Below are 24,364 nucleotides of genomic sequence, written 5' to 3'. Positions count from 1 at the left end.
TCGAGCGGGTCTAACATGATACTGTGAAAGTTCAATCCACAATGGATACAACACAGTCGCGGGAGTCCAGTCCAAAGAGGATCCAAGACACAGCAGCGAGAGTCCCGTTCACAGCGGAGCCAGCAGGAAACCATCCCAAGCGTAGGCGGACCAGCAGCGCAGAGATGTCCCCAGCCGATACACAGGCAAGCAGTACATGGCCACCGGATCGGACTGGACCCCCTCCACACGGGAGAGTGGGACATAGAAGAAAAAGAAAAGAAACGGCAGATCAACTGGTCTAAAAAGGGAGTCTATTTAAAGGCTAGAGTATACAAATGAGTTTTAAGGTGAGACTTAAATGCTTCTACTGAGGTGGCATCGCGAACTGTTACCGGGAGGGTATTCCAGAGTACTGGAGCCCGAACGGAAAATGCTCTATAGCCCGCAGACTTTTTTTGGGCTTTGGGAATCACTAATAAGCCGGAATCCTTTGAACGCAGATTTCTTGCCGGGACATATGGTACAATACAATCGGCAAGATAAGATGGAGCTAGACCGTGTAGTATTTTATACGTAAGTAGTAAAACCTTAAAGTCACATCTTAAGTGCACAGGAAGCCAGTGCAGGTGAGCCAGTACAGGCGTAATGTGATCAAACTTTCTTGTTCTTGTCAAAAGTCTAGCAGCCGCATTTTGTACCAACTGTAATCTTTTAATGCTAGACATGGGGAGACCCGAAAATAATACGTTACAGTAGTCGAGGCGAGACGTAACAAACGCATGGATAATGATCTCAGCGTCTTTAGTGGACAGAATGGAGCGAATTTTAGCGATGTTACGGAGATGAAAGAAGGCCGTTTTAGTAACGCTTTTAATGTGTGCCTCAAAGGAGAGAGTTGGGTCGAAGATAATACCCAGATTCTTTACCGTGTCGCCTTGTTTAATTGTTTGGTTGTCAAATGTTAGAGTTGTATTATTAAATAGAGTTCGGTGTCTAGCAGGACCGATAATCAGCATTTCCGTTTTTTTGGCGTTGAGTTGCAAAAAGTTAGCGGACATCCATTGTTTAATTTCATTAAGACACGCCTCCAGCTGACTACAATCCGGCGTGTTGGTCAGCTTTAGGGGCATGTAGAGTTGGGTGTCATCAGCATAACAGTGAAAGCTAACACCGTATTTGCGTATGATGTCACCTAGCGGCAGCATGTAGATGCTGAAGAGTGCAGGGCCAAGGACCGAACCCTGGGGAACTCCACACGTTACCTTAACGTAGTCCGAGGTCACATTGTTATGGGAGACACACTGCATCCTATCAGTAAGATAAGAGTTAAACCAAGACAGGGCTAAGTCTGACATACCAATTCGTGTTTTGATACGTTCTAATAAAATATTATGATCGACGGTATCGAAAGCAGCGCTAAGATCGAGGAGCAGCAACATAGATGACGCATCAGAATCCATCGTTAGCAATAGATGACGCATCAGAATCCATCGTTAGCAATAGATCATTAGTCATTTTTGCGAGGGCTGTCTCCGTCGAGTGATTTGCCCTGAAACCGGATTGAAAGGTTTCACATAGATTGTTAGACGCTAAGTGTTCATTTAACTGCTCCGCAACAATTTTTTCAAGGATTTTTGAAATAAAGGGAAGGTGAGACACCGGTCGGTAATTTACCATGAGGTCAGGATCGAGGTTAGGTCTTTTAAGAAGAGGATGAATAACCGCTTTTTTGAATGCTAGGGGAACAGTGCCCGAGGAGAGTGATAAGTTTATAATATTTAGCACTGATGGACCTAATAATACAAAGAGTTCCTTGATCAGTTTCCCAGGAAGAGGGTCAAGTAAACATGTTGTCTGTTTTATTCCCTTAACACGTTGTAACAATTCCTCTAATGTTATTTCCTCAAAACGAGAGAAACTATTTTGGAGGGCAGTATCCGCCGTATATGCAATCGTGTCAGTGTTAATAGAACCCCGTTGTAGCTGGGACGCATTGTCTTTAATCTCCTTTCTAATGACTTCAATTTTCTTACTAAAGAATTGCATAAAGTCATCAGCTGAGTGGGTTAAGCTACTGGAAGGAGTCCCTTGTTGGGTTAGCGATGCTACCGTACTAAACAAAAATTTAGGATCGTTTTTATTACGGTGGATGAGATTTGAGTAATATTTAGCTTTAGCTAAGGTAAGCATGCGTTTATAAGTTATTAAACCATCACTCCATGCTTGATGGTGCACCTCAAGTTTAGTCGTGCGCCATTTGCGTTCCAGCTTTCTGCATAATAATTTCTGAGCTCTAGTTTCTTCTGTAAACCACGGGGTGCGCTTTTTTGGAGCCTTTTTTAACTTTAGCGGTGCTATGTTATCAATGGTTTCGCGCAGGGCGTCGTTAAAGTTGTTAGTGAGGTTATCAATAGAGCCCACATACTTTGGGAATGGTGCCATTACCGAGGGCAGTAGGTCCGCAAGAGTTGTCGTTGTGGCTGTATTAATGTTGCGGCTGCTATAGCAGTTATTATTATTATTAGTTTGACGAACATGCGTCTGAACCTCGAATTTTATAAGGTAATGATCGGACAATACTTTAGTATACGGGAGTATCGTAACTTTGGAAACGGTGATGCCCCTGACAAGCACTAGGTCTATCGTATTACCGTTGCGATGCGTGGGTTCATTTATTATTTGTGTGAGACCACAGCTATCAATTACAGTCTGGAGCGCTACGCACGGTGGGTCCGATGGGGTATTCATATGGATATTAAAGTCCCCCATTATGATTATATTATCGGCGTGTGTCACTAGATCAGCAACGAACTCTGAGAATTCATTAATAAAGTCCGAATAGGGCCCTGGGGGGCGGTAGATAACAGCCAGGTGTAGAGGCAGCGGTGTGACAGACCTCATAGTAAGCACCTCAAACGATTTATATTTATTATTTATGTTAGGACTAAGGTTAAAGTTTTCGTTGTATATTAGTGCGACCCCCCCACCCCTTTTGAGCGGACGGGCAATATGCGCATGTGTAAAGTTAGGAGGACATGCCTCATTTAGCGCAAAAAAGTCGTTTGGTTTAAGCCAGGTTTCGCTGAGACCGATGACGTTAAGATTGTTGTCTCTGATAATATCATTAACTAACAACGTTTTGGGAGACAATGATCTTATGTTTAAAAAACCTACATTATAGGTAGTGGGCTGTTTTAGGGAGTTTTTGATCAAATTATCCGTAGTAGCAATATTAATAATGTTGTGTTTATTATGCCCAGTATAGTTACGACCATATCTAGGAATTGATACGACAGGAATTTTCCGATTGTTTGATTGTTGCTTTGATAAACTGCACGCATCATGGTTAGCCACCTCAGTAACGGGGATTTTCCGATTGTTTGTTTGTTGCTTTGATAAACTGCACGCATCATGGTTAGCCACCTCAGTAACGGGGATTTTCCGATTGTTTGTTTGTTGCTTTGATAAACTGCACGCATCATAGTTAGCCACCTCAGTAAAACACATGTCCAACTCTGAAACACTCAAAGCAGAAAAAACTTGTTCTAATTTAACAGACTCCTTACCCAGACCAGTAGTCGCGCATTTTCCATCTAAATCCGTCTTCGGGATGGAGGAAAGTGGTGTTCTGTGGGGATTAGCCTTCTGCTTTGTTTTTAGCCCCGCTCGGCATCCGCGTTTCCGATCACACCGCTGGCGTCTGCTCCGTAGACGGCCCCCGCTGCTACTAGACTCCCCTGCTTCACAGGCCGCTGGATGTAGCCGCCGATGTAATCCCATGCTAGTTAGCAAGTCTAGCACGCAAGTGTCTATCGGTCCAAAACGGCCCGATGTGTCCACATCCAGAAGTGTCTGGCGGTCGTACGTGATCACGGAGTGACCACGATGTGAGCCAGCCATAAAGTTTGTGGAATTGTCCGGTATTTCTGCCAAATGTTCCATCTTTAGCAGCAGCTCCTCGAGAGCGCAGCCCGTCCGGGCGCCGCCATCTTCAACATTAACCCAATTTGGAAATCGGTCTGTAGTTATTTATATTTGTGGATTCACCTACTTTTGACGGAGGAAGAAGAAAGGCGGGTTTGCTGATTTTTGGAACGATTTTGCTTGAAAGACTCAGGTTAAAAAGGCATGAAAAAGAAAAAGGCAATTAGAAATATTATACATTATGTCCCATATAAGCTCATACACGACACATTCTACAGATAGTGTATAAAATAACTAAATAGTGGAATAAAAGAGGTGAAAACATGTGAAATGGAACAAAGAAAAGTTGCATTGTTGAGTCTAATAAAGCTGCCATGCAGGTTGTTTTCTCTTTAAAGCTGTCATTGCTCAAAAATAATAATGAATCAAACTCAATGTTGTTACAAATTATTTAAACTAGTCATGGCTCCAATTACGTCACATACAAAATTTGACTTAAGAGTATTTTTCTAGGATATTTTGTGTTTATCCTACAAAAAAAGGGTTTTTGACTAATAGGGCAAAAAAAAAAAAAAAAAGAAATGAAGAAGCTGTCACGTACTTGCATGGCTGCTCTAGTTGTGACCCCAAGATGCAGGAGACAGGAGGACGACGTGCGGCTGAGAGTCTTTTAATTCCCACAGGGAGCACAAGGAGGTGCAGCAGGGAAATGCACAGAAGCATAAGCAGCATACAGAAAAACCAAAGTAACGTTTCACAAAACAATCCTTGAGCCCTGACTGGAGGGCGAGGCAGGCATAAATAGAAGCCAGTTGTTTAAAGTAAAAGTACCAATGATTGTCACACACACACTAGGTGTGGTGAGATTTTCCTCTGCATTTGACCCATCACCCTCACCCCATGACCAGGTGTGGCCAGGCTGCCAATCAGCGACAGGTGAGGAGGGAAAAGGGCTCAGGGAGACAAACAGGAAGTGGGACCAAAATAAGAGCGCTGACTAGGAGATAAACACAAACGCAAACAGACCGCGTGACACCTGACGTGACAGGTCGTCACAGAAACGAGGGATGGATCTGAAGTTTATCGAGGGACTTAAGTGTTGAAAGTAAAAAAAAAAATGTTTGACTTATTTTTATGAGTGGGGCCCGTTTGGATCCTAATAATTTCAGTGGGACAAGTTTTAATTGTCATTGCTCCAAAAAAAATTATGAATTAAAATCGATGATGTTATGAATTATTGACATATTTAAGATTGCAATTAAGTTGAGTGAAAATTATTATTTTGTGCTTTTGCCATAACAAAACAAGGTTTTGACAAAAATGGCGTAAATTATGAAAAAAAAAGACTGATAAGGACGGATAAACCTGAAATTGATTTAGTGATTTAAGTGTTGAATGAAAAAATACAAACATAAATAAAAATGACCTACTTCTACCATTTTTATGACTGAGACTCTTCCTGGTCCCCAAGAAAGCAGTGCGAGGCGAGTGGAGAAAAAAACGGATTTATTGACAGAGATGTGACACAATGTGATATTGATCATAAGCAGCGGTCATTGAAAGAAAAGAAGAAATCCTCGTCATGACGTCAAGGCCATGAAACGTGCGATTTTACAGCCACCAACGTTTGATCTTGAAAGTCTTTTAACGGCCAAAGAAGAATACATGGAATAGCGTGAGGAGCAGTCGGACGAAGAACAAAGCACATCTCCATCTCATCTCCGAGTGTGATGACGTCCCTCAGCGATGGAGACATCTCCCTGTGTTCCAGTGCACAAAGCATCCTGGAGGAAGAAGACCACTCAGCACATTCCCGACAGAAGCAGGTGAATCCAAGTTGAACATCATCTTCACACAAGAACATTTGGAGGTGCAGACAGTCCATGTGAGCTTACTCAGCCTTCAGCCGCCTGCACGTTCTCGTCGAGCTCCACGCCGCCGTGGCGAGCTGCGGGACAAACGCAAACGGTGAAGGAAGAACATCCAGAAGGTGCCTCGTCACTCACATCAGATCTTTGAGGTGTGACTTGGAAACATGACGAGTCAGCACACTTGATGTCTCATTTGGCTGATCCTCATCATGAGGACTCCTGTCAAAAGTGAGATATGCCAGACTTTGTATTGCGTGTGCTCACAGGAGGGACTTTTATTGTGAAGGAGTCAGCTCCAGTTGGGCTTTTCCGGCTAAACTTGTAACAAAGGTCCACATCAGACCTCCATGTGAGTGACGCTTCACCACGGCTTTGTTTCTTGCGGCTCAAAGAAAAGATGTTTTACTTACCAGCTGGATCGTACTGGGCTGAAATGAAAGAGAAACAAGGTGAAGTGGACTTTTCCCCTCACGTCACGCCGTGTTTCTACGTGAGAGTGTGCGCTCTGTCTCTGTGGATCTTTGAGTGTTTGGCTGGAAGGCAACTAAAAGATGGCCGCACCTTTGCAGCCCGGATGAAAGCATCAACTCACGGCCTGGACCGAGTGCACCGAGAAGAAGAAGACAGAGGACATTGGCGTCCCTCACCTTGTCTGTTTCTGTGACGCCTGACCATGACCATGATGATGATGATGATGGCCGCCACAGCGAGGACCGCCGCCGTGGCAGCGAGGGCGACGCTCAAGTTGTCTGTGGAGAGCAAAAAAGCACAAGTGGAGTGACAAAGCATGAAGAGGAAACCTTCATGACTACTTTGCATGCAGACGTCAAGCGTTGTCATGGTGACATGGATCAATAATGGTGACAGGTGGACTTGTGATGGGAAACATCTCCAACTAAATGTGTCTTTCTCACCTTCATGGCTTGCGTTGCTCAGGATGCTTCTTCTCTCCAGCTTGGTGACCAAGTCCTCCTTGACGCCTGACAGCTGAAACACACATTCGTACTTGCCCTCCACGTCGGCCGTCACCTCCACTTTCAGCGCCACCGACATCTGGAAGGTTCCGTCGTGGTTGGGGAGTATCTCTCCGTGCTCCACGTCCTCGAAGATCTGCTCGCCGTCTTTCCTCCAAAACAGGTCGGCACCGTCGGGGTAGAAACCTGTCGCCATGCAGCTGACCGGAGAGGACGGCGTCTTCTGGAGCAGGAACACCTCTGGAAGCTCTGCACAGGAAGTGATGTCACGTGTGAACACAGGACAACGTGGGGAGAAGGTGTGGATGGAGAGAAGGTGCGGACGGGGGTAAAAATGGAGAGAAGGTGTGGATGGAGGTAAAAATGGAGAGAAGGTGTGGATGGAGGAAAGATGGAGAGAAGGTGTGGATGGAGGTACAGATGGACAGAAATTGTAGATTAAAGTAAAGATGGAGATAAGGTAATAATGCAGGTAAAGATGGAGAGAAGGGAAGAATGGAGGTAAAAATGGAGAGAAGGTGAGAACGGAGGTAAAGATGAAGATTAGGTGAGAATGATATAAAGATGGAGAGGAGGAGAGAATGATGTAAAGATGGAGAGAACGTGTGGATGGAGATAAATATGGAGAGAATGGCGGTACAAATAGAGAGAAGGGGAGAATGGAGGTATAGATGGAGAGAAGGAGAGAATGAGATAAAGATGGAGAGAAGGTTAGAGTGGAGGTAAAGATGGAGAAAAGGTGATGATGGAGGTAAAGATGGAAAGAAGAAGAGAATGAGATAAAGATGGAGGGAAGGTTAGAGTGGAGATAAAGATGGAGAAAAGGTTAGAGTGGAGATAAAGATGGAGAAAAGGTGAAGATGGAGGTAAAGATGGAGAGAAGGTGAGAACGGAGGTAAAGATGGAGAGAAGGTGAGAACGGAGGTAAAGATGGAGAGAAGGTGAGAATGGAGGTAAAGATGGAGAGAAGGAAAGAAGGAGAGAATGAGGTAAAGATGGAGAGAAGGTGAGTACACAGGTTAAGATGGAGAGAACGTGTGGATGGAGGTAAAGATGGAGAGAATGGAGGTAAAGATGGAGAGAAGTGAATGGAGGTAAAGATGGAGGGAAGGGAAGAATGGAGGTAAAGATGAATAGACGGTGAGAATGGAGGTAAAGTTGGATAGAAGTTGAGGATGGAGGGAAAGATGGAGGGATGGAGAGAATAAGGTAAAGATGGAGAGAAGGAGAGAATGATATAAAGATGGAAAGAAGGAGAGAATGGAGGTAAAGATGGAGAGAAGGAGAGAATGATGTAAAGATGGAGAGAACGTGTGGATGGAGGTAAAGATGGAGAGAATGGAGGTAAAGATGGAGAGAATGGAGGTAAAGATGGAGGGAAGGGAAGAATGGAGGTAAAGATGAATAGACGGTGAGAATGGAGGTAAAGTTGGATAGAAGTTGAGGATGGAGGGAAAGATGGAGGGATGGAGAGAATGATATAAAGATGGAGAGAAGGATGTAAAGATGGAGAAAAGGTGAGAACGCAGGTTAAGATGGAGAGAACGTGTGGATGGAGGTAAAGATGGAGAGAAGGAGAGCATGAGATAAAGATGGAAAGAAGGTTAGAGTGGAGATACAGATGTAGAGGTGTAGACGGAAGTAAAGATGGATAGAAGGTGAGGATGGAGGTAAAGACGAAGAGAAGGAGAGAATGAGATAAAGATGGAGTGAAAGTGTAGATGAAGGAAAAGACGGGAAAAAGGTGAGGATGGAGGTAGAGATGGAGAGAAGGTGAGAACAAAGGTAAAGATGGAGAGAAGGTGAGAATGAAGGTAAAGATGGAGAGAAGGTGAGAGAAAGAGAGAAGAGTATAAAGAGACAGGGTGTAATGTCAGTAATGTTCCTATAGGGGGAGTGCTAACAAGTTAAAAGGTGAAAGTACATGTTGTGTTTCTACCTGTTCTCATTAGGACCTCCTTCCCATTGTTCACATGCTTCTTCAAGTAAGAAGGACAATACTCAGTGAAGTAAAACTTCTGGTATTCTAGTAGATGTTTGTCCTTGTCCCAATTGAGTTTGTCGGGGAAAGCTTGTTGTTTTGCTGCAGTATATGTCCATGTCTTCATGTCCAACGATATGAAATCTTCTCCATCATAACCTTGCTGTTGCCAACCTTTAACTTCATCAGTCTCATCATTCCATTCACATCCAGACATCCTCTGGAGAATGTGAACACCTGAGACACACACAGTGTTGTAAAGCAGAGTGACACACACACACACACACACACACACACACACACACACACACACACACACAGTATTAGTGTAGGTTACTATGGGATGGACAGAGACAAGTATCAGTGCAGTAATGTGTGTTTACTACAGTATAAAAAGAGTACATCAAATACATTTAAGTAGTAGAAAGTTCAACATAAACAAACCTCCAGTTTGGTTGAAACGCTTCTTAAGAACTTCAAGGTTGTGTTTGTCAGTCAACTCACTAACAACACCGATCTCTGTTTCTCTCTGCCAGTATTTTGGATCCTCTGCTGTGATTTTGTTCATCCAGTCCTGTTTGGCTTCTGCTTTCCTGCTGTTGCTGTCATAGTGAGAAATCTGAACTCCATCAACATAACCAACAATCACATACTCTGGGAAGTTTGGAACTTGAGAGGACGCAGTGCGGAAATACTGCAGCGTGTGAATCACTGAAAGAAGAAAACAACAACAGGATGACTTTTTATTATTTTGTTTCATGTTCAACAATCTTGCACTGTGAATATTTTAGCTCCTTCCGTCTTCAGTCGGGTCTTAAAGTGAACATCAAACACTGCTAGATATCACAGTCAAGACTCACATGTTCTATGACAAATACAACACATTAATAATATTACTAACATCTGTTGACGGTTTGAACATTTTGAAAATAAACATATATTTTCTACAATGGAGGCTGAATAAAAAGTACAACAGAGTTGAACACAACCTGTTCTGCCCATTTGATGTCGACTCTTACTGACATCTTGTGGCGGGGTGATGTTACTACACTTGATTAGTTTCTGACACTTCCGTGTTTGAAGATTTGTGTTCGTTCTTACAAGCTTTGGAAAAAATAAGTCTTTGAACAAGAAAACCTAAAGTCAAAATAAATAAAGAGCCAAAACGGATTTCTGTGCTTCTGTACCCTTCTTGGAACATTTTAAATTTTTAGTAGGAAAAGGGGAAAACAATAAAATATGTTAAAAAAAGAACCAGAATTAAGTAATAAAGGGCTTAAATAATACAACAATAATTTAATTAATAAGTAACAGAAACTCTCAGAAGTCAAATAAGTGAAGGCACAAAGAGGATTTATGAATAAAATATTAATAAACTTATAAAAAGGACTTACCAGGCGTCACGCTGTGCATTTGCACGACCAGAAGAAAGAATAAAAACAAGTTCATGATGTCAGCGCGAAACAAAAAGATGTTTGCCACTTTTAATCCCGCAGAGAAAGACAAAAGTGACGAACACTCGCTTGACTTGCAAACAGGAAAAATGAACCAGGAACTGAACGTGGGGGAAAAGTGTGAGGCAGACGCTTCTGCTGGCAGAATATCAAAGAAAGTGAAAGTAAAAGTAGACACGGTAAAGCCAAACATTGAACTCGATGGTGATTATTTTTATTTTTATTTTTATTTTGTCGTACCTGTCAAAGGTGAACACACTTATCCACGTAGGTGAGTAGTAACGAGTTACATTTACTTAGATAAGAAACACAACTTTTACTTTGCTATATAACATATTATTACCATCGTTACATTCATTTATATCAGGGGTCAGCAACCTTTTTGAAACCAAGAACTACTTCTTGGGTACTGATTAATGCGAAGGGCTACCAGTTTGATACACACTTAAATAAATTGCCAGAAATAGCCAATTTGCTCAATTTACCTTTAATAAATAAATCTATATGTATAAAAAAATGGGTATTTTTGTCCGTCATTCCATCATACATTTTTTTTCCTTTTACGGAAGGTTTTTTGTCGAGGATAAATGATGAAAAAAGCACTTAATTGAACGGTTTAAAAGAGGAGAAAACAGGGAAAAAAGGAAAATTAAATTTTGAAACATAGTTTATCTTCAATTTCGACTCTTTAAAATTCGAAATTCAACCGAAAAAAAGAAGAGAAAAACTAGCTAATTCGAATCTTTTTGAAAAAATTAAAAAAAAGAATTTATGGAACATCATTAGTATTTTTTCCTAATTAAGATTAATTTTAGAATTTTGATGACATGTTTTAAATAGGTTAAAATCCAATCTGCACTTTGTTAGAATATATAACGAGTTGGACCAAGCTATATTTCTAACAAAGACAAATCATCATTTCTTCTAGATTTTCCAGAAGAAGAATTTTAAAAGAAATTCAAAAGACTTTGAAATAAGATTTAAATTTGATTCTAAAGGTTTTTCTAGATTTGCCACAATCATTTTTTTGAATTTTAATCATAATTGAAGAAAAATTTCACAAATATTTTTTGTCGAAAAAACAGAAGCTAAAATAAAGAATTAAATTAAAATGTATTTATTATTCTCTACAACAACAAAAATAAATTTACTTGAACATTGATTTAAATTGTCAGGAAGAGGAAGGAATTTAAAAGGTAAAAAGGTATATGTTTTTCAAAATCCTAAAATCATTTTTAAGGTTGTATTTTTTCTCTAAAACTGTCTTTCTGAAAGTTATAAGAAGCAAAGTAAAAAAATGAATGAATTTATTTAAACAAGTGAAGACCAAGTCTTTAAAATATTTTCTTGGATTTTCAAATTCTGTTTGAGTTTTGTCTCTCTTAGAATTAAAAATGTCGAGCAAAGCGAGACGAGCTTGCCAGTAAATAAATACAATTTAAAAAATAGAGTCAGCTCACTGGTAAGTGCTGCTATTTGAGCTAATTTTAGAAGAGGCCAGCGGGCGACTCATCTGGTCCTTACAGGTGACCTAGTGCCCGCGGGCACCGCCTTGGTGACCCCTGGTTTTGAGGCATGTTCCAAAAAATATTGCACTTTGTGACTTCAATAATAAATATGGCAGTGCCATGTTGGCATTTTTCTCCATAACTTCAGTTGATTTATTTTGGAAAACCTTGTTACATTGTTTAATGCATCCAGCGGGGCATCACAACTAAATTAGGCATAATAATGTGTTCATTCCACGACTGTATATATCGGTGTCCGTTGATATCGGAATCGGTAATCAAGAGTTGGACAATATCGGAATAACGGATATCGGCAAAAAAGCCATTATCGGACATCTCTACTTTCAACACATACAAACCATTTCAAACATCCACCAGGATGAGCAATTAGCGTTTTGAAAAAAAAACATGTCAAGGAAAGTGAAGTAAAAGACAATACAAATACATTATTTCAAAATAATAATCACAATAATAATGAAAAATACCACATTTACAAATAGTGCTAATCCAATTCAAATTCCTCCAATAGAGATTCGAACATGAGGGATGTTCTACTTCTAACCAATATCCAAGATTTAATTCCATCCATCCAGCTTCTTCCGCTTATCCGAGGTCGGGTTGCGGGGGAAGCAGCCTAAGCAGGGAAGCCATGACTTCCCTCTCCCCAGCCACTTTGCACAGCTCCTCCCGGGGGATTCCAAGGCCTTCCCAGGCCAGTTGGGAGACATAGTCTTCCCAACGTGTCCTGGGTCTTCCCCGTGGCCTCCTACCGGTCAGACGTACCCTTAACACCTCCCTGGGGAGGCGTTCGGGTGGCATCCTAACCAGATGCCCGAACCACCTATTTGTAAATCATTAAGCCAATGTGAAAATGTTGTTTTCACTTTCAGAAATCAACATTTTTATACAAAAATGTTTAGCTTGCAACATAATTATATTGACAAGCATTTTCTATGTTCCCTTCATCTATACATATGCCAAATTTGATATCTCCACACCCTTAACTGGCTCTCAAACGATTTCTGACCCCCTCCCAAATTCCACAAACAAATGAGTCACATCCTCTACAGCAGTGGTTCTCAAATGGGGGTACGCGTACCCCTGGGGGTACTTGAAGGTATGCCAAGGGGTACGTGAGATTTTTTTTTAAATATTCTAAAAATAGCAACAATTCAAAAATCCTTTATAAATATATTTATTGAATAATACTTCCAACAAAATCTGAATGTAAGTTCATAAACTGTGAAAAGAATGCAGTATTCAGTGTTGACAGCTAGATTTTTTTTGTGGACATGTTTCATAAATATTGATGTTAAAGATGAATTTTTTGGTGAAGAAATGTGTTGTGATCCGGCTTCCGGATCACACATCTAGTATGTTTAGTCCCCTTTTTGTATTTTCCTATTATGTTTTGATCATGTTTTGGACTCTATCGATCCCGTTTGATAGCGCACTTCCTTGTTTATGTAACCCACAATGTCACTGCCTCTCGACACACCCTTGGACTCTGCGTTGTGTTTTTAGTGTTTATAAGGTGGGTTGTTGTGCGGAGAGATTGGACACTGGACACAGTGGTTCTGGATTGTGGATGAGACCTTGTTGCATGTATTTGCTCACACTAGTGGTCCTCTCTGGCTCTGGTCATTAAGCTTTTCAGTGGAAAAGAAAAACATTCACATTACAAATGTGTCTCAATGCAAAAGAACACATTAACATATAAATCTGTCTCATATTCAATATGCCCAGATGCTAAATAACAATAAATCACAAATCAGTAGTTCAAACACAGTGACCAGAATAAACATGTAAAAAGACATCCTTCACAACCCCATTCAATTCAGACTCTACTAAATGTTAATCACACTGGCCAACTTACATCAAACATTTAAGTACAAAAACGGAATTGCACATTTCTTCAAAACACATCAAAATGTAAGTAAACACCTTAGCTAACACTGTATTGCAACGAATTCGCTGGACGGGCATTTTTAACTTTACTATCTTATAAAGTGTTCAGACAGTCATAAAACAGGTCTCACCTTTTCAGTGGAAAAGAAAAACATTGTCAAATATCAATCAATCAATCAATGTTTACTTATATAGCCCTAAATCACTAGTGTCTCAAAGGGCTGCACAAACCACCACGACATCCTCGGTAGGCCCACATAAGGGCAAGGAAAACTCACACCCAGTGGGACATCGGTGACAATGATGACTATGAGAACTTTCTTGTTCTTGTCAAAAGTCTAGCAGCCGCATTTTGTACCAACTGTAATCTTTTAATGCTAGACATGGGGAGACCCGAAAATAATACGTTACAGTAGTCGAGGCGAGACGTAACAAACGCATGGATAATGATCTCAGCGTCTTTAGTGGACAGAATGGAGCGAATTTTTGCGATATTACGGAGATGAAAGAAGGCCGTTTTAGTAACGCTTTTAATGTGTGCCTCAAAGGAGAGAGTTGGGTCGAAGATAATACCCAGATTCTTTACCGTGTCGCCTTGTTTAATTGTTTGGTTGTCAAATGTTAGAGTTGTATTATTAAATAGAGGTCGGTGTCTAGCAGGACCGATAATCAGCATTTCCGTTTTTTTGGCGTTGAGTTGCAAAAAGTTAGCGGACATCCATTGTTTAATTTCATTAAGACACGCCTCCAGCTGACTACAATCCGGCGTGTTGGTCAGCTTTAGGGGCATGTAGAGTTGGGTGTCATCAGCATAAAAGTAAAAGCTAACACCGTATTTGCGTATGATGTCACCTAGCGGCAGCATGTAGATGCTGAAGAGTGCAGGGCCAAGGACCGAACCCTGGGGAACTCCACACGTTACCTTAACGTAGTCCGAGGTCACATTGTTATGGGAGACACACTGCATCCTATCAGTAAGATAAGAGTTAAACCAATGGCGCCTAGTTCTCTCTGACTATGGTGTCCACTGAGGGACAATTATTGATGTTAAAGATTAATTTTCGGGTGAAGAAATGTGTTGTGATCCGGCATCTAGTATGTTTAGTCCCCTGTGGTATATTAATGTGCATGCTGACTCAGCGTAGTTTGTCCTGACTGACTTGCCGTAGTTGAGTTGTGTCTACTTAGCATGCTCACCAAGTGCTGTACATGAGTGTTGATGATCCCTCTCTAGAGTGTATGCTACTGCTACTCCCAGTCAGATATAAAAGTTACTGAACGTGTGTGCTACCTCGTTATTTGAATACATAACATATTGGCGATGAGTTTAATCGGTTTGTGTGTTCCTTGCGGTTTTTTTTTTGGAAGTGAAGATGGCATACTTTTCCCAGCGACCGGACGAGTTTAAGTCTGAGATTGAATCATGGTCAGCCTACATTGAGCGCATGGAGTTGCTGTTTGAAGCCCATGATGTCGATGATGAAAAGAGGGTCCCATTGTTGTTAAGTTCAGTGAGGGCAGTGACATATGGACTTCTGCGCAATTTGGTTCAGCCCGATTTGCCCGAAAACCAAACATTTGACCAGATTGTGGACACTCTGAAAGACTATTATGAGCCAAAGCCGTTGGTTATTGCCGAACGCTTCAGGTACCGCAAGTGTGTTCAGGAAAGCAACCAGACGGTTACGGAATATGCCGCTGAGCTGCGTCAACTAGCTGCAAAGTGTGATTTTGGTGACGGACTGGATGAGGCTCTGCGTGATGGCTTTGTCAGCGGGGTCAGTTCTGAGGCATGTCGACGCAAGTTGCTCTCGGAGGACAGACGGACTTTTGCAAGAGCTGTGGAGCTGGCTGTCAACATGGAGACGGCAGTTGAGAAAGGGTGATGACGTCACCTCAGCTGTTCACAAGGTAAAGGAGAGGCAAAGACGGCGCTCGCCTTCAGAACAACAGGCATGCTACAGATGCAAAGGCAAGAATCATAATGCAAGTGACTGCTACTACAAGAATGCAAAGTGTCCTAAATGTGATAAAATGGGGCACATACAGAAAGCAGGCAGATCTGGAGGACCAGCACGTGAAAATAAATATGATAAAAAAGGGGAAGAAAAGCAGTGAGCGAAGAGAGGAGAGAAGGACAGCACTGCTTTCGATACTGTCGATCATAATATTTTATTAGAACGTATCAAAACACGAATTGGTATGTCAGACTTAGCCCTGTCTTGGTTTAACTCTTATCTTACTGATAGGATGCAGTGTGTCTCCCATAACAATGTGACCTCGGACTACGTTAAGGTAACGTGTGGAGTTCCCCAGGGTTCGGTCCTTGGCCCTGCACTCTTCAGCATCTACATGCTGCCGCTAGGTGACATCATACGCAAATACGGTGTTAGCTTTCACTGTTATGCTGATGACACCCAACTCTACATGCCCCTAAAGCTGACCAACACGCCGGATTGTAGTCAGCTGGAGGCGTGTCTTAATGAAATTAAACAATGGATGTCCGCTAACTTTTTGCAACTCAACGCCAAAAAAACGGAAATGCTGATTATCGGTCCTGCTAGACACCGACCTCTATTTAATAATACAACTTTAACATTTGACAACCAAACAATTAAACAAGGCGACACGGTAAAGAATCTGGGTATTATCTTCGACCCAACTCTCTCCTTTGAGGCACACATTAAAAGCGTTACTAAAACGGCCTTCTTTCATCTCCGTAATATCGCTAAAATTCGCTCCATTCTGTCCACTAAAGACGCTGAGATCATTATCCATGCGTTTGTTACGTCTCGTCTCGATTACTGTAACGTATTATTTTCGGGTCTCCCCATGTCTAGCATTAAAAGATTACAGTTGGTACAAAATGCGGCTGCTAGACTTTTGACAAGAACAAGAAAGTTTGATCACATTACGCCTGTACTGGCTCACCTGCACTGGCTTCCTGTGCACTTAAGATGTGACTTTAAGGTTTTACTACTTACGTATAAAATACTACACGGTCTAGCTCCATCCTATCTTGCCGATTGTATTGTACCGTATGTCCCGGCAAGAAATCTGCGTTCAAAGGACTCCGGCTTATTAGTGATTCCCAAAGCCCAAAAAAAGTCTGCGGGCTATAGAGCTTTTTCATTTCGGGCTCCAGTACTCTGGAATGCCCTCCCGGTAACAGTTCGAGATGCCACCTCAGTAGAAGCATTTAAGTCTCACCTTAAAACTCATTTGTATACTCTAGCTTTTAAATAGACTCCCTTTTTAGACCAGTTGATCTGCCGTTTCTTTTCTTTTTCTTCTATGTCCCACTCTCCTTTGTGGAGGGAGTCCGGTCCGATCCGGTGGCCATGTACTGCTCGCCTGTGTATCGGCTGGGGACATCTCTGCGCTGCTGATCCGCCTCCGCTTGGGATGGTTTCCTGCTGGCTGCGCTGTGAACGGGACTCTCGCTGCTGTGTTGGATCCGCTTTGGACTGGACTCTCGCGACTGTGTTGGATCCATTATGGATTGAACTTTCACAGTATCATGTTAGACCCGCTCGACATCCATTGCTTTCCTCCTCTCCAAGGTTCTCATAGTCATCATTGTCACCGACGTCCCACTGGGTGTGAGTTTTCCTTGCCCTTATGTGGGCCTACCGAGGATGTCGTAGTGGTTTGTGCAGCCCTTTGAGACACTAGTGATTTAGGGCTATATAAGTAAACATTGATTGATTGATTGATTGAAGGACAGGCTATGTGCAAACTGACAAAAATGAAGATGATGTTGGTGATATTTTGACTGTTTTCAGCACAAATGGTGCAGGCCGACAGCCATACAAGGCCATATTTGATGTAAATGGAAAGAAAGTCCTGATGGAAATAGACACAGGATCAGGAATGAGTATAATCTCAGAAGATGTCTATGAGCAGTCATTCTCACATGTACCACTAGTGGGCAGCCGCGTAAAGCTAAAGGGCGACTCAGGGGAGCCAATTCCTGTTAAAGGCCAGTTTATGGCAAAAGTGGCTTCTGGAAATCAGACTGCTAGCCTACCACTGATAGTTGTGGGAGGTGAGAGTCCTTCACTGTGTGGTAGAGAATGGCTAGATGAGATCAGGCTAAACTGGAAAATGATTAAAGCAGCCGCAATCAACACAGTCGCTGAAAATTTAACATCAGCACAAAAGCCCAAATCAATCCAAGAAGTGCTGGCTAAATTTGATGAGGTATTCAAGGATGAGCTTGGAACATTAAAGGACATTAAAGCCACAATTTCTGTAAAGCCTGACGCAGTCCCAAAGTTCCACAAAGCCCGCGTCCTGCCATTCGCCATGAAAGAAAAAGTTGAAAAGGAGCTGCAGCGCCTAGAAAAGGAGGGTGTCATCAGTCCAGTGAACCACAGTGACTGGGCTGCTCCAGTGGTTCCAGTGCTTAAGCGGGATGGAGGACTTCGCTTGTGTGGCGACTACAAGATAACTGTGAACTTGGCTACAAACGCTGAAACGTACCCCCTACCAAGAATTGAGGAGGTGTTAGCAGCACTATGTGGAGGAAAAATATTTTCTAAAATAGATCTAGAACCAGCCTATCAACAAGTACTCCTGGATGAAGAGTCGAAAAAGTATACAACAGTGAATACTCACAAGGGACTGTTTGTGTACAATAGACTTTGTCTCGGTGTCACTTCAGCTGTTAGTATTTTTTCAACGCAATATGGAGAACCTGTTGAAAGATCTTGATGTGGTAATTTATCTCCATGATTTATTGATTACGGGCCGAGATGAAGCCCAGCATCTCGTGAACCTGGACAAGGTTTTACAGAGACTGCAAGAGAATGGCATGAGAGTGAAAAAGTCAAAGTGTGACTTCGGCAAGACACAGATTGAATATCTGGGACATGTGCTGGACGATGTGCCTGTCGATCTCACGATCCACTCTTCCCTCACTCGTGAACAAGACTCCATGGTACTTGAACTCCTCCACTTGGGGCAGGGTCTCCTCCCCAGCCCGGAGATGGCATTCCACCCTTTTCCGGGCGAGAACCATGGACTCGGACTTAGAGGTGCTGATTCTCATTCCGGTCGCTTCACACTCGGCTGCGAACCGATCCAGCGAGAGCCGAAGATCCCGGTCAGATGAAGCCATCAGGACCACATCATCTGCAAAAAGCAGAGACCTAATCCTGCGGTTACCAAACCGGAATCCCTCAACGCCCTGACTGCGCCTAGAAATTCTGTCCATAAAAGTTATGAACAGAATCGGTGAAAAAGGACAGCCTTGGCGGAGTCCAACCCTCACTGGAAATGTGTTCGACTTACTGCCGGCAATGCAGACCAAACTCTGGCACTGATCATACAGGGAGTGGACCGCCACAATAAGACAGTCCGATACCCCATACTCTCTGAGCACTCCCCACAGGACTTCCCGAGGGACACGGTTGAATGCTTTCTCCAAGTCCACAAAGCACATGTAGACTGGTTGGGCAAACTCCCATGCACCCTCAAGAACCGTGCCGAGAGTATAGAGCTGGTCCACAGTTCCACGACCAGGACGAAAACCCCACTGTTCCTCCTGAATCCGAGGTTCGACTATCCGGCATAGCCTCCTCTCCAGTACACCTGAATAAACCTTACCGGGAAGGCTGAGGAGTGTGATCCCACGATAGTTGGAACACACCCTCCGGTCCCCCTTCTTAAAGAGAGGAACCACCACCCCGGTCTGCCAATCCAGAGGTACCGCCCCCGATGTCCACGCGATGCTGCAAAGTCTTGTCAACCAAGACAGCCCCACAGCATCCAGAGCCTTAAGGAACTCCGGGCGGATCTCGTCCACCCCTGGGGCCTTGCCACCGAGGAGCTTTTTAACTACCTCAAATGAGTTTCCTCCGCCGTGTGGCGGGGCTCTCCCTTAGAGATAGGGTGAGAAGCTCTGCCATCCGGGAGGAACTCAAAGTAAAGCCGCTGCTCCTTCACATCGAGAGGAGCCAGATGAGGTGGTTCGGGCATCTGGTCAGGATGCCACCCGAACGCCTCCCTAGGGAGGTGTTTAGGGCACGTCCAACCGGTAGGAGGCCACGGGGAAGACCCAGGACACGTTGGGAAGACTATGTCTCCCGGCTGGCCTGGGAACGCCTCGGGATCCCCCGGGAAGAGCTAGACGAAGTGGCTGGGGAGAGGGAAGTCTGGGTTTTCCTGCTTAGGCTGTTTCCCCCGTGACCCGACCTTGGATAAGCGGAAGATGATGGATGGATGGATGTGCTGGACGGGAAAGGCGTCTACACATCCAAAAATAAGGTCATAGCCATACATGATGTTCCGGCACCCAGAAATGTCAAAGAGCTCAGAGCTTTCCTGGGCCTAGTGAACTACTATGGACGTTTTGTGCCTCAGCAAAGCACAATTTTGGCCCCACTTTACAGGCTAATGAAAGATAAAGTTAAATGGAGATGGCGCGAGGCGGAGCAGAGTGCTTTTGGCAAATGCAAGGAGCTTTTGACCAGTGACAAAGTGCTGGTTCACTATGATCCACGTCTGCCGCTTTCGCTTGCATGTGATGCTTCTGCTTATGGGATCGGAGCAGTGATACAGCACACAACACTAGACGGGCATGAACATCCAATAGCCTATGCTTCCCGCACGCTCTCTCCGGCAGAGAAAAACTATTCACAGATAGAAAAAGAGGCATTGAGCCTGGTGTTTGGTGTGAAGAAGTTCCATCAATATCTGTGGGGGCGCAAGTTCGACTTAATATCCGACCACAAGCCCCTGCTCGCGCTGTTTGGAGAACATGAGAGACTTCCTACAATGGCAGCAGCGCGCCTTCAGAGATGGGCCATCATACTGTCTGCGTATGATTACCACAGGACATACCGCAGGTCAGAGGAGCACGGCAATGCGGACGGGCTGTCTCGTGTTCCGCTGCCTGAGACCAAAGATACAGGTACAGAGACAATGACAGCTTGCATAAATGCACTGTTATATGTTATATGAGTGCAAAAACAAATTTCCAAGGCTACACGAAAGGACACAGAGCTCTCAAAGCTGCACAGGTACATCATGGAAGGATGGCCAAAAGAAATACCAGATGAACTGAGGGTGTACTACAGAAAGAGAGATGAGCTATCTGTCGAACAGGGGTGTGTTCTATGGGGAACAAGAGTAATAGTACCTGCAAAAATGAGAGGTGCAGTGCTAAAAGAGATCCACGACGGACACTCTGGCAGACAATATGTCTGGTGGCCAAATGTAGATATGGATGCTGAGAGAGTCTGCAAGCAGTGTGAGACCTGCCAGCTGGAACAGCGCACGCCACGCCAGGTCCCGCTGCATCCCTGGGAATTTTTCCTGGAGAGGTTTGGAAAAGACTACACATTGAATTTGCAGGCCCGTTCTTGGGTCACATGTTCATGATTGTGGTTGATGCATACTCTAAGTGGCTGGAGGTTTACAAAATGGCACAAATCACGTCCACTGCAACCATTACACGACTTAAGAGACTGTTCGCATCATTCGGTGTGCCAGAACAAATAGTCACAGACAATGCGACAACGTTCACATCGGATGAGTTTCAGCAGTTCATAAAGAGGAATGGAGTCCTTCACACGACCGGTGCACCGAGACATCCAGCTACAAATATGTTGCTATTTTTAAAGCAGGCATGAAAAAGCTTGTTGGACAGAACCTGAGTGTTGAGGACAAGATATCACACATCATGCTGCGCTATCGCACTACTCCCCACAGCACCACTGGAGAGTCACCAGCGGACTTGTTCCTGAAAAGACATGTGCGAACACGTTTGGACTTCCTGAAACCAAGCATCACCGAACGAGTCAGAAAGAGACAGTATCAGCAGAAGGAGAAACATGACAGTCAGGCTGCCGAGAGACAGTTTGATGTAAATGACTCTGTGTATCTGCGCAACACCGCAGGAGAGAAACCCAAATGGATTCCTGGGGTAGTGACACAACAGACTGGTCCAGTGTCATACCGAGTGCAAGGCGAGACACCAGACCAAGTGTACCGGCGTCACGGAGATCAGCTGAGACCTCGCTACCTTCCTGATACTCCAGATTCAGAGCCTGCAGGTGAAACTGAGTCAGCTGAGCGGAACGGACTCCGCAGAACCTGAACCACCAGCTTTTGAGTTGGAACCGCCAGTGCTGCCTGACCCAGAGACAGAGACTTTGAGACGCTCAGAGCGTACTATCAGGCGACCTCAGCGTTACAGGGACTGATTCTTTTCAGAAGGGAGTTTTTCATTTGTTATTAAAGAGGGTTGAATTTGAGTTTGAATGCACTATCTGGTATAACATCTGTGACATTTTGGTGTTTGTTTATTACAGCATTGAAGAATTGAATGTTGCCGTATTGAAAGTGTGTACTGATTTTGCATTGCCTTTGATCTATGAGGGGAGGTGATGTGGTGTATTAATGTGCATGCTGACTCAGCGTTGTTTGTCCTGACTGACTTGCCGTAGTTGAGTTGTGTCTACTTAGCATGCTCACCAAGTGCTGTACATGAGTGTTGATGATCCCTCTCTAGAGTGTATGCTACTGCTACTCCCAGTCAGATATAAAAGTTACTGAACGTGTGTGCTACCTCGTTATTTGAATATATAACAACGTCTTAACTTTCACCTCCGTTATGTCTCCCAAGCGTGAGGCGTCCCTGCTGGGGTAACGGGACACGCATCTGCCTTGCATGGGTTCGATTCCCGGCCAGGGTTGCATCAGGAAGTTTCATCCTGAGTAAAAAAGTCAGCAGAAAGCCTTCATGAGATGGACTCGCTGTGGCCAAAGTGCTGAACGTGGGGGAAAAGTGTGAGGCAGACGCTTCTGCTGGCAGAATATCAAAGAAAGTGAAAGTAAAAGTAGACACGGTAAAGCCAAACATTAAACTCGATGGTGATCATTTTTATTTTTATTTTTATTTTGTCGTACCTGTCAAAGGTGAACACACTTATCCACGTAGGTGAGTAGTAACGAGTTACATTTACTTAGATAAGAGACACAACTTTTACTTTGCTATATAACATATTCAATATATGTATAAAAATATACATTTAGGCCTCCACCCAGGGACCCCAAAGGATTTTGGTCCAAAAAATATTTAAAATGTGTCATTATTTTGTATTATTATTATTCCAGGTTTAAATCTGTAGATCAACATTAGGTCTATCTGTCAATATAACCTTTTCAAAGATTTAAGTTGTATGCCCTTTTCGTCAAAGAAAACCTTGTTTTGTTATGGGAAAAAACACAAAATATGCAATAGTTTCCCCCAATAGAATTTTAAAGTGGAATATTTGAGATTATATAATAATTGGAGCCTTAAAAATTTCAACAAACAAAAATCCATCCATCCATCCATTTTCTACCGCTTATTCCCTTTTGGGGTCGCGGGGGGTGCTGGCGCCTATCTCAGCTACAATCGGGCGGAAGGCGGGGCACACCCTGGACAAGTCGCCACCTCATCACAAATAAAAATATTGATTTTAATTTATTATTATTTTTTTTTTAGCAATGACACACAAATCCTACTGAAATTATTGGGGATCCAAAAGTGTCCTACTCATTAGAAATAAAAAAATATATTTTTTCTTATTGTTTACTTTAAACCCAATCGTCTTCATATCAACTTCAGATCCATCCGTCAATTATTTATATATATATATATATATATATATATATATATATATATATATATATATATATATATATATATTTGTATATATACATATAAATAAAACATATACGGGGCTCTTATCACTGATAAAGAGTTTGGAGCAACTGAACTTAAGGAGGTATTTATCACAGAGATACATTTTTTATGATTTGGGCTCAGAGATAGCAAAGTATCTATAAGAGTTTCCGGAGGACGATTTGGGAAGTGTGGGAACTGCTTCTTTACGAAGTCCCTCACCTGAAAAAAAGGAAAAAGGTGGGAGTTTGGCAAATCGTATTTGGGAGAGAGTTCAGCGAAGGATGAGAACACTCCGTCTGTATAGAGGTCTTCCACAGTGGTGATACCGTGATCGTGCCAGGTCATAAATGCGGGGTCGCTACGGGAAGGTTTAAATAACTGTTTTTTAAGTAGCGGGGTCAATATAGATGGGCCTTGAAAACCCAAATGTTTCCTTAGCTGGTTCCATATTTTCATGGAGATCGATACAATGGTGTTTGCGCCTTCAAGTTTAAATGGAAAAGGGAGTGGTGAGCATAAGCAAGAACGTCATGAAAAGTGTGGGATTGCCGTTTCAAGGGATACCCAGGCCGGGAGGGTCTGAGAGCCTCCGTCCATCCAGTATAGGAGTTTCTGTACATTAGCCGCCCAATAGTACTGTCTGAAATTGGGGAGTGCAAGCCCTCCCTCAGATTTGGGAGATTGTAGGACCGACTTGCGGATTCGGGCCGATCCGGCCCCCCGTATAAATTTGCATATTGATTTGTCTAATTTATCGAAGAATGATTTAGTGATAAATATGGGGATATGTTGGAAAAGGTAAAGGAATTCAGGCAGAGAGATCATCTTGATCAGATTGATCCGGTCAGCGAGAGATAATAGTAAAACAGACCAGCGGGCAAAGTCCTTCTCCATTTTTTCCATTAGAGGTCAAAAATTTCAGACATAGCCGGAGTAATACGGATTCCCAAGTAATGGATCCCGTCATGTGCCCATTTGAATGCAGCTAAAGATCGTGGTAACTGTTTAGCTAAGGAATTGATCGGAAACAGTTCACTTTTTTGGTAATTAAGTTTGTAGCCAGAGTGTGTGCCAAACCGCTCC

At 43.1% G+C, this 24,364-nt stretch overlaps 1 protein-coding gene across 3 annotated transcripts; it reads right to left on the bottom strand.

Annotated features, from left to right (window-relative positions):
* Window positions 1–5,395: 5,395 nt before the first annotated feature.
* Window positions 5,396–10,305, bottom strand: LOC133552131 (class I histocompatibility antigen, F10 alpha chain-like). 3 transcript variants are annotated; one of them, XR_009806624.1, is made up of 7 exons: window positions 10,127–10,305; window positions 9,177–9,443; window positions 8,691–8,969; window positions 6,692–7,000; window positions 6,425–6,526; window positions 5,802–6,205; window positions 5,396–5,690 (listed from the first exon to the last, which is right to left on the bottom strand). XR_009806624.1 is itself a non-coding variant. In XM_061899495.1 (6 exons), the coding sequence occupies exons 1-6, from the start codon at window positions 10,179–10,181 to the stop codon at window positions 6,180–6,182; spliced, it is 1,038 nt and encodes a 345-aa protein (XP_061755479.1). In that variant the 5' UTR covers window positions 10,182–10,305; the 3' UTR covers window positions 5,396–6,179. The 3 variants fall into 3 exon arrangements, 2 of the variants coding, with proteins under 2 accessions (XP_061755479.1, XP_061755480.1); XM_061899495.1 differs by having other exon boundaries at window positions 5,396–6,205; XM_061899496.1 differs by lacking the exons at window positions 5,396–5,690; window positions 5,802–6,205 and adding an exon at window positions 6,307–6,338.
* Window positions 10,306–24,364: the final 14,059 nt, after the last annotated feature.

This window comes from Nerophis ophidion, linkage group LG04 (assembly GCF_033978795.1).
Source record: "Nerophis ophidion isolate RoL-2023_Sa linkage group LG04, RoL_Noph_v1.0, whole genome shotgun sequence".
Taxonomy (NCBI): domain Eukaryota; kingdom Metazoa; phylum Chordata; class Actinopteri; order Syngnathiformes; family Syngnathidae; genus Nerophis; species Nerophis ophidion.
Note: the sequence above shows the minus strand (reverse complement) of the source record. Positions and strands in the feature narration are given on the sequence as shown.

Excerpts from the sequence above, each read along its gene's own strand:
- LOC133552131 (XM_061899495.1), bottom strand. The coding sequence starts at position 10,181 with ATGAACTTGTTTTTATTCTTTCTTCTGGTCGTGCAAATGCACAGCGTG. Across the intron at positions 9,444-10,126 it reads AATGCACAGCGTGACGCCTG|TGATTCACACGCTGCAGTAT; the intron begins GTAAGTCCTTTT and ends TTCTTCTTTCAG. Across the intron at positions 6,527-6,691 it reads GAGCAACGCAAGCCATGAAG|ACAACTTGAGCGTCGCCCTC; the intron begins GTGAGAAAGACA and ends TGCTCTCCACAG.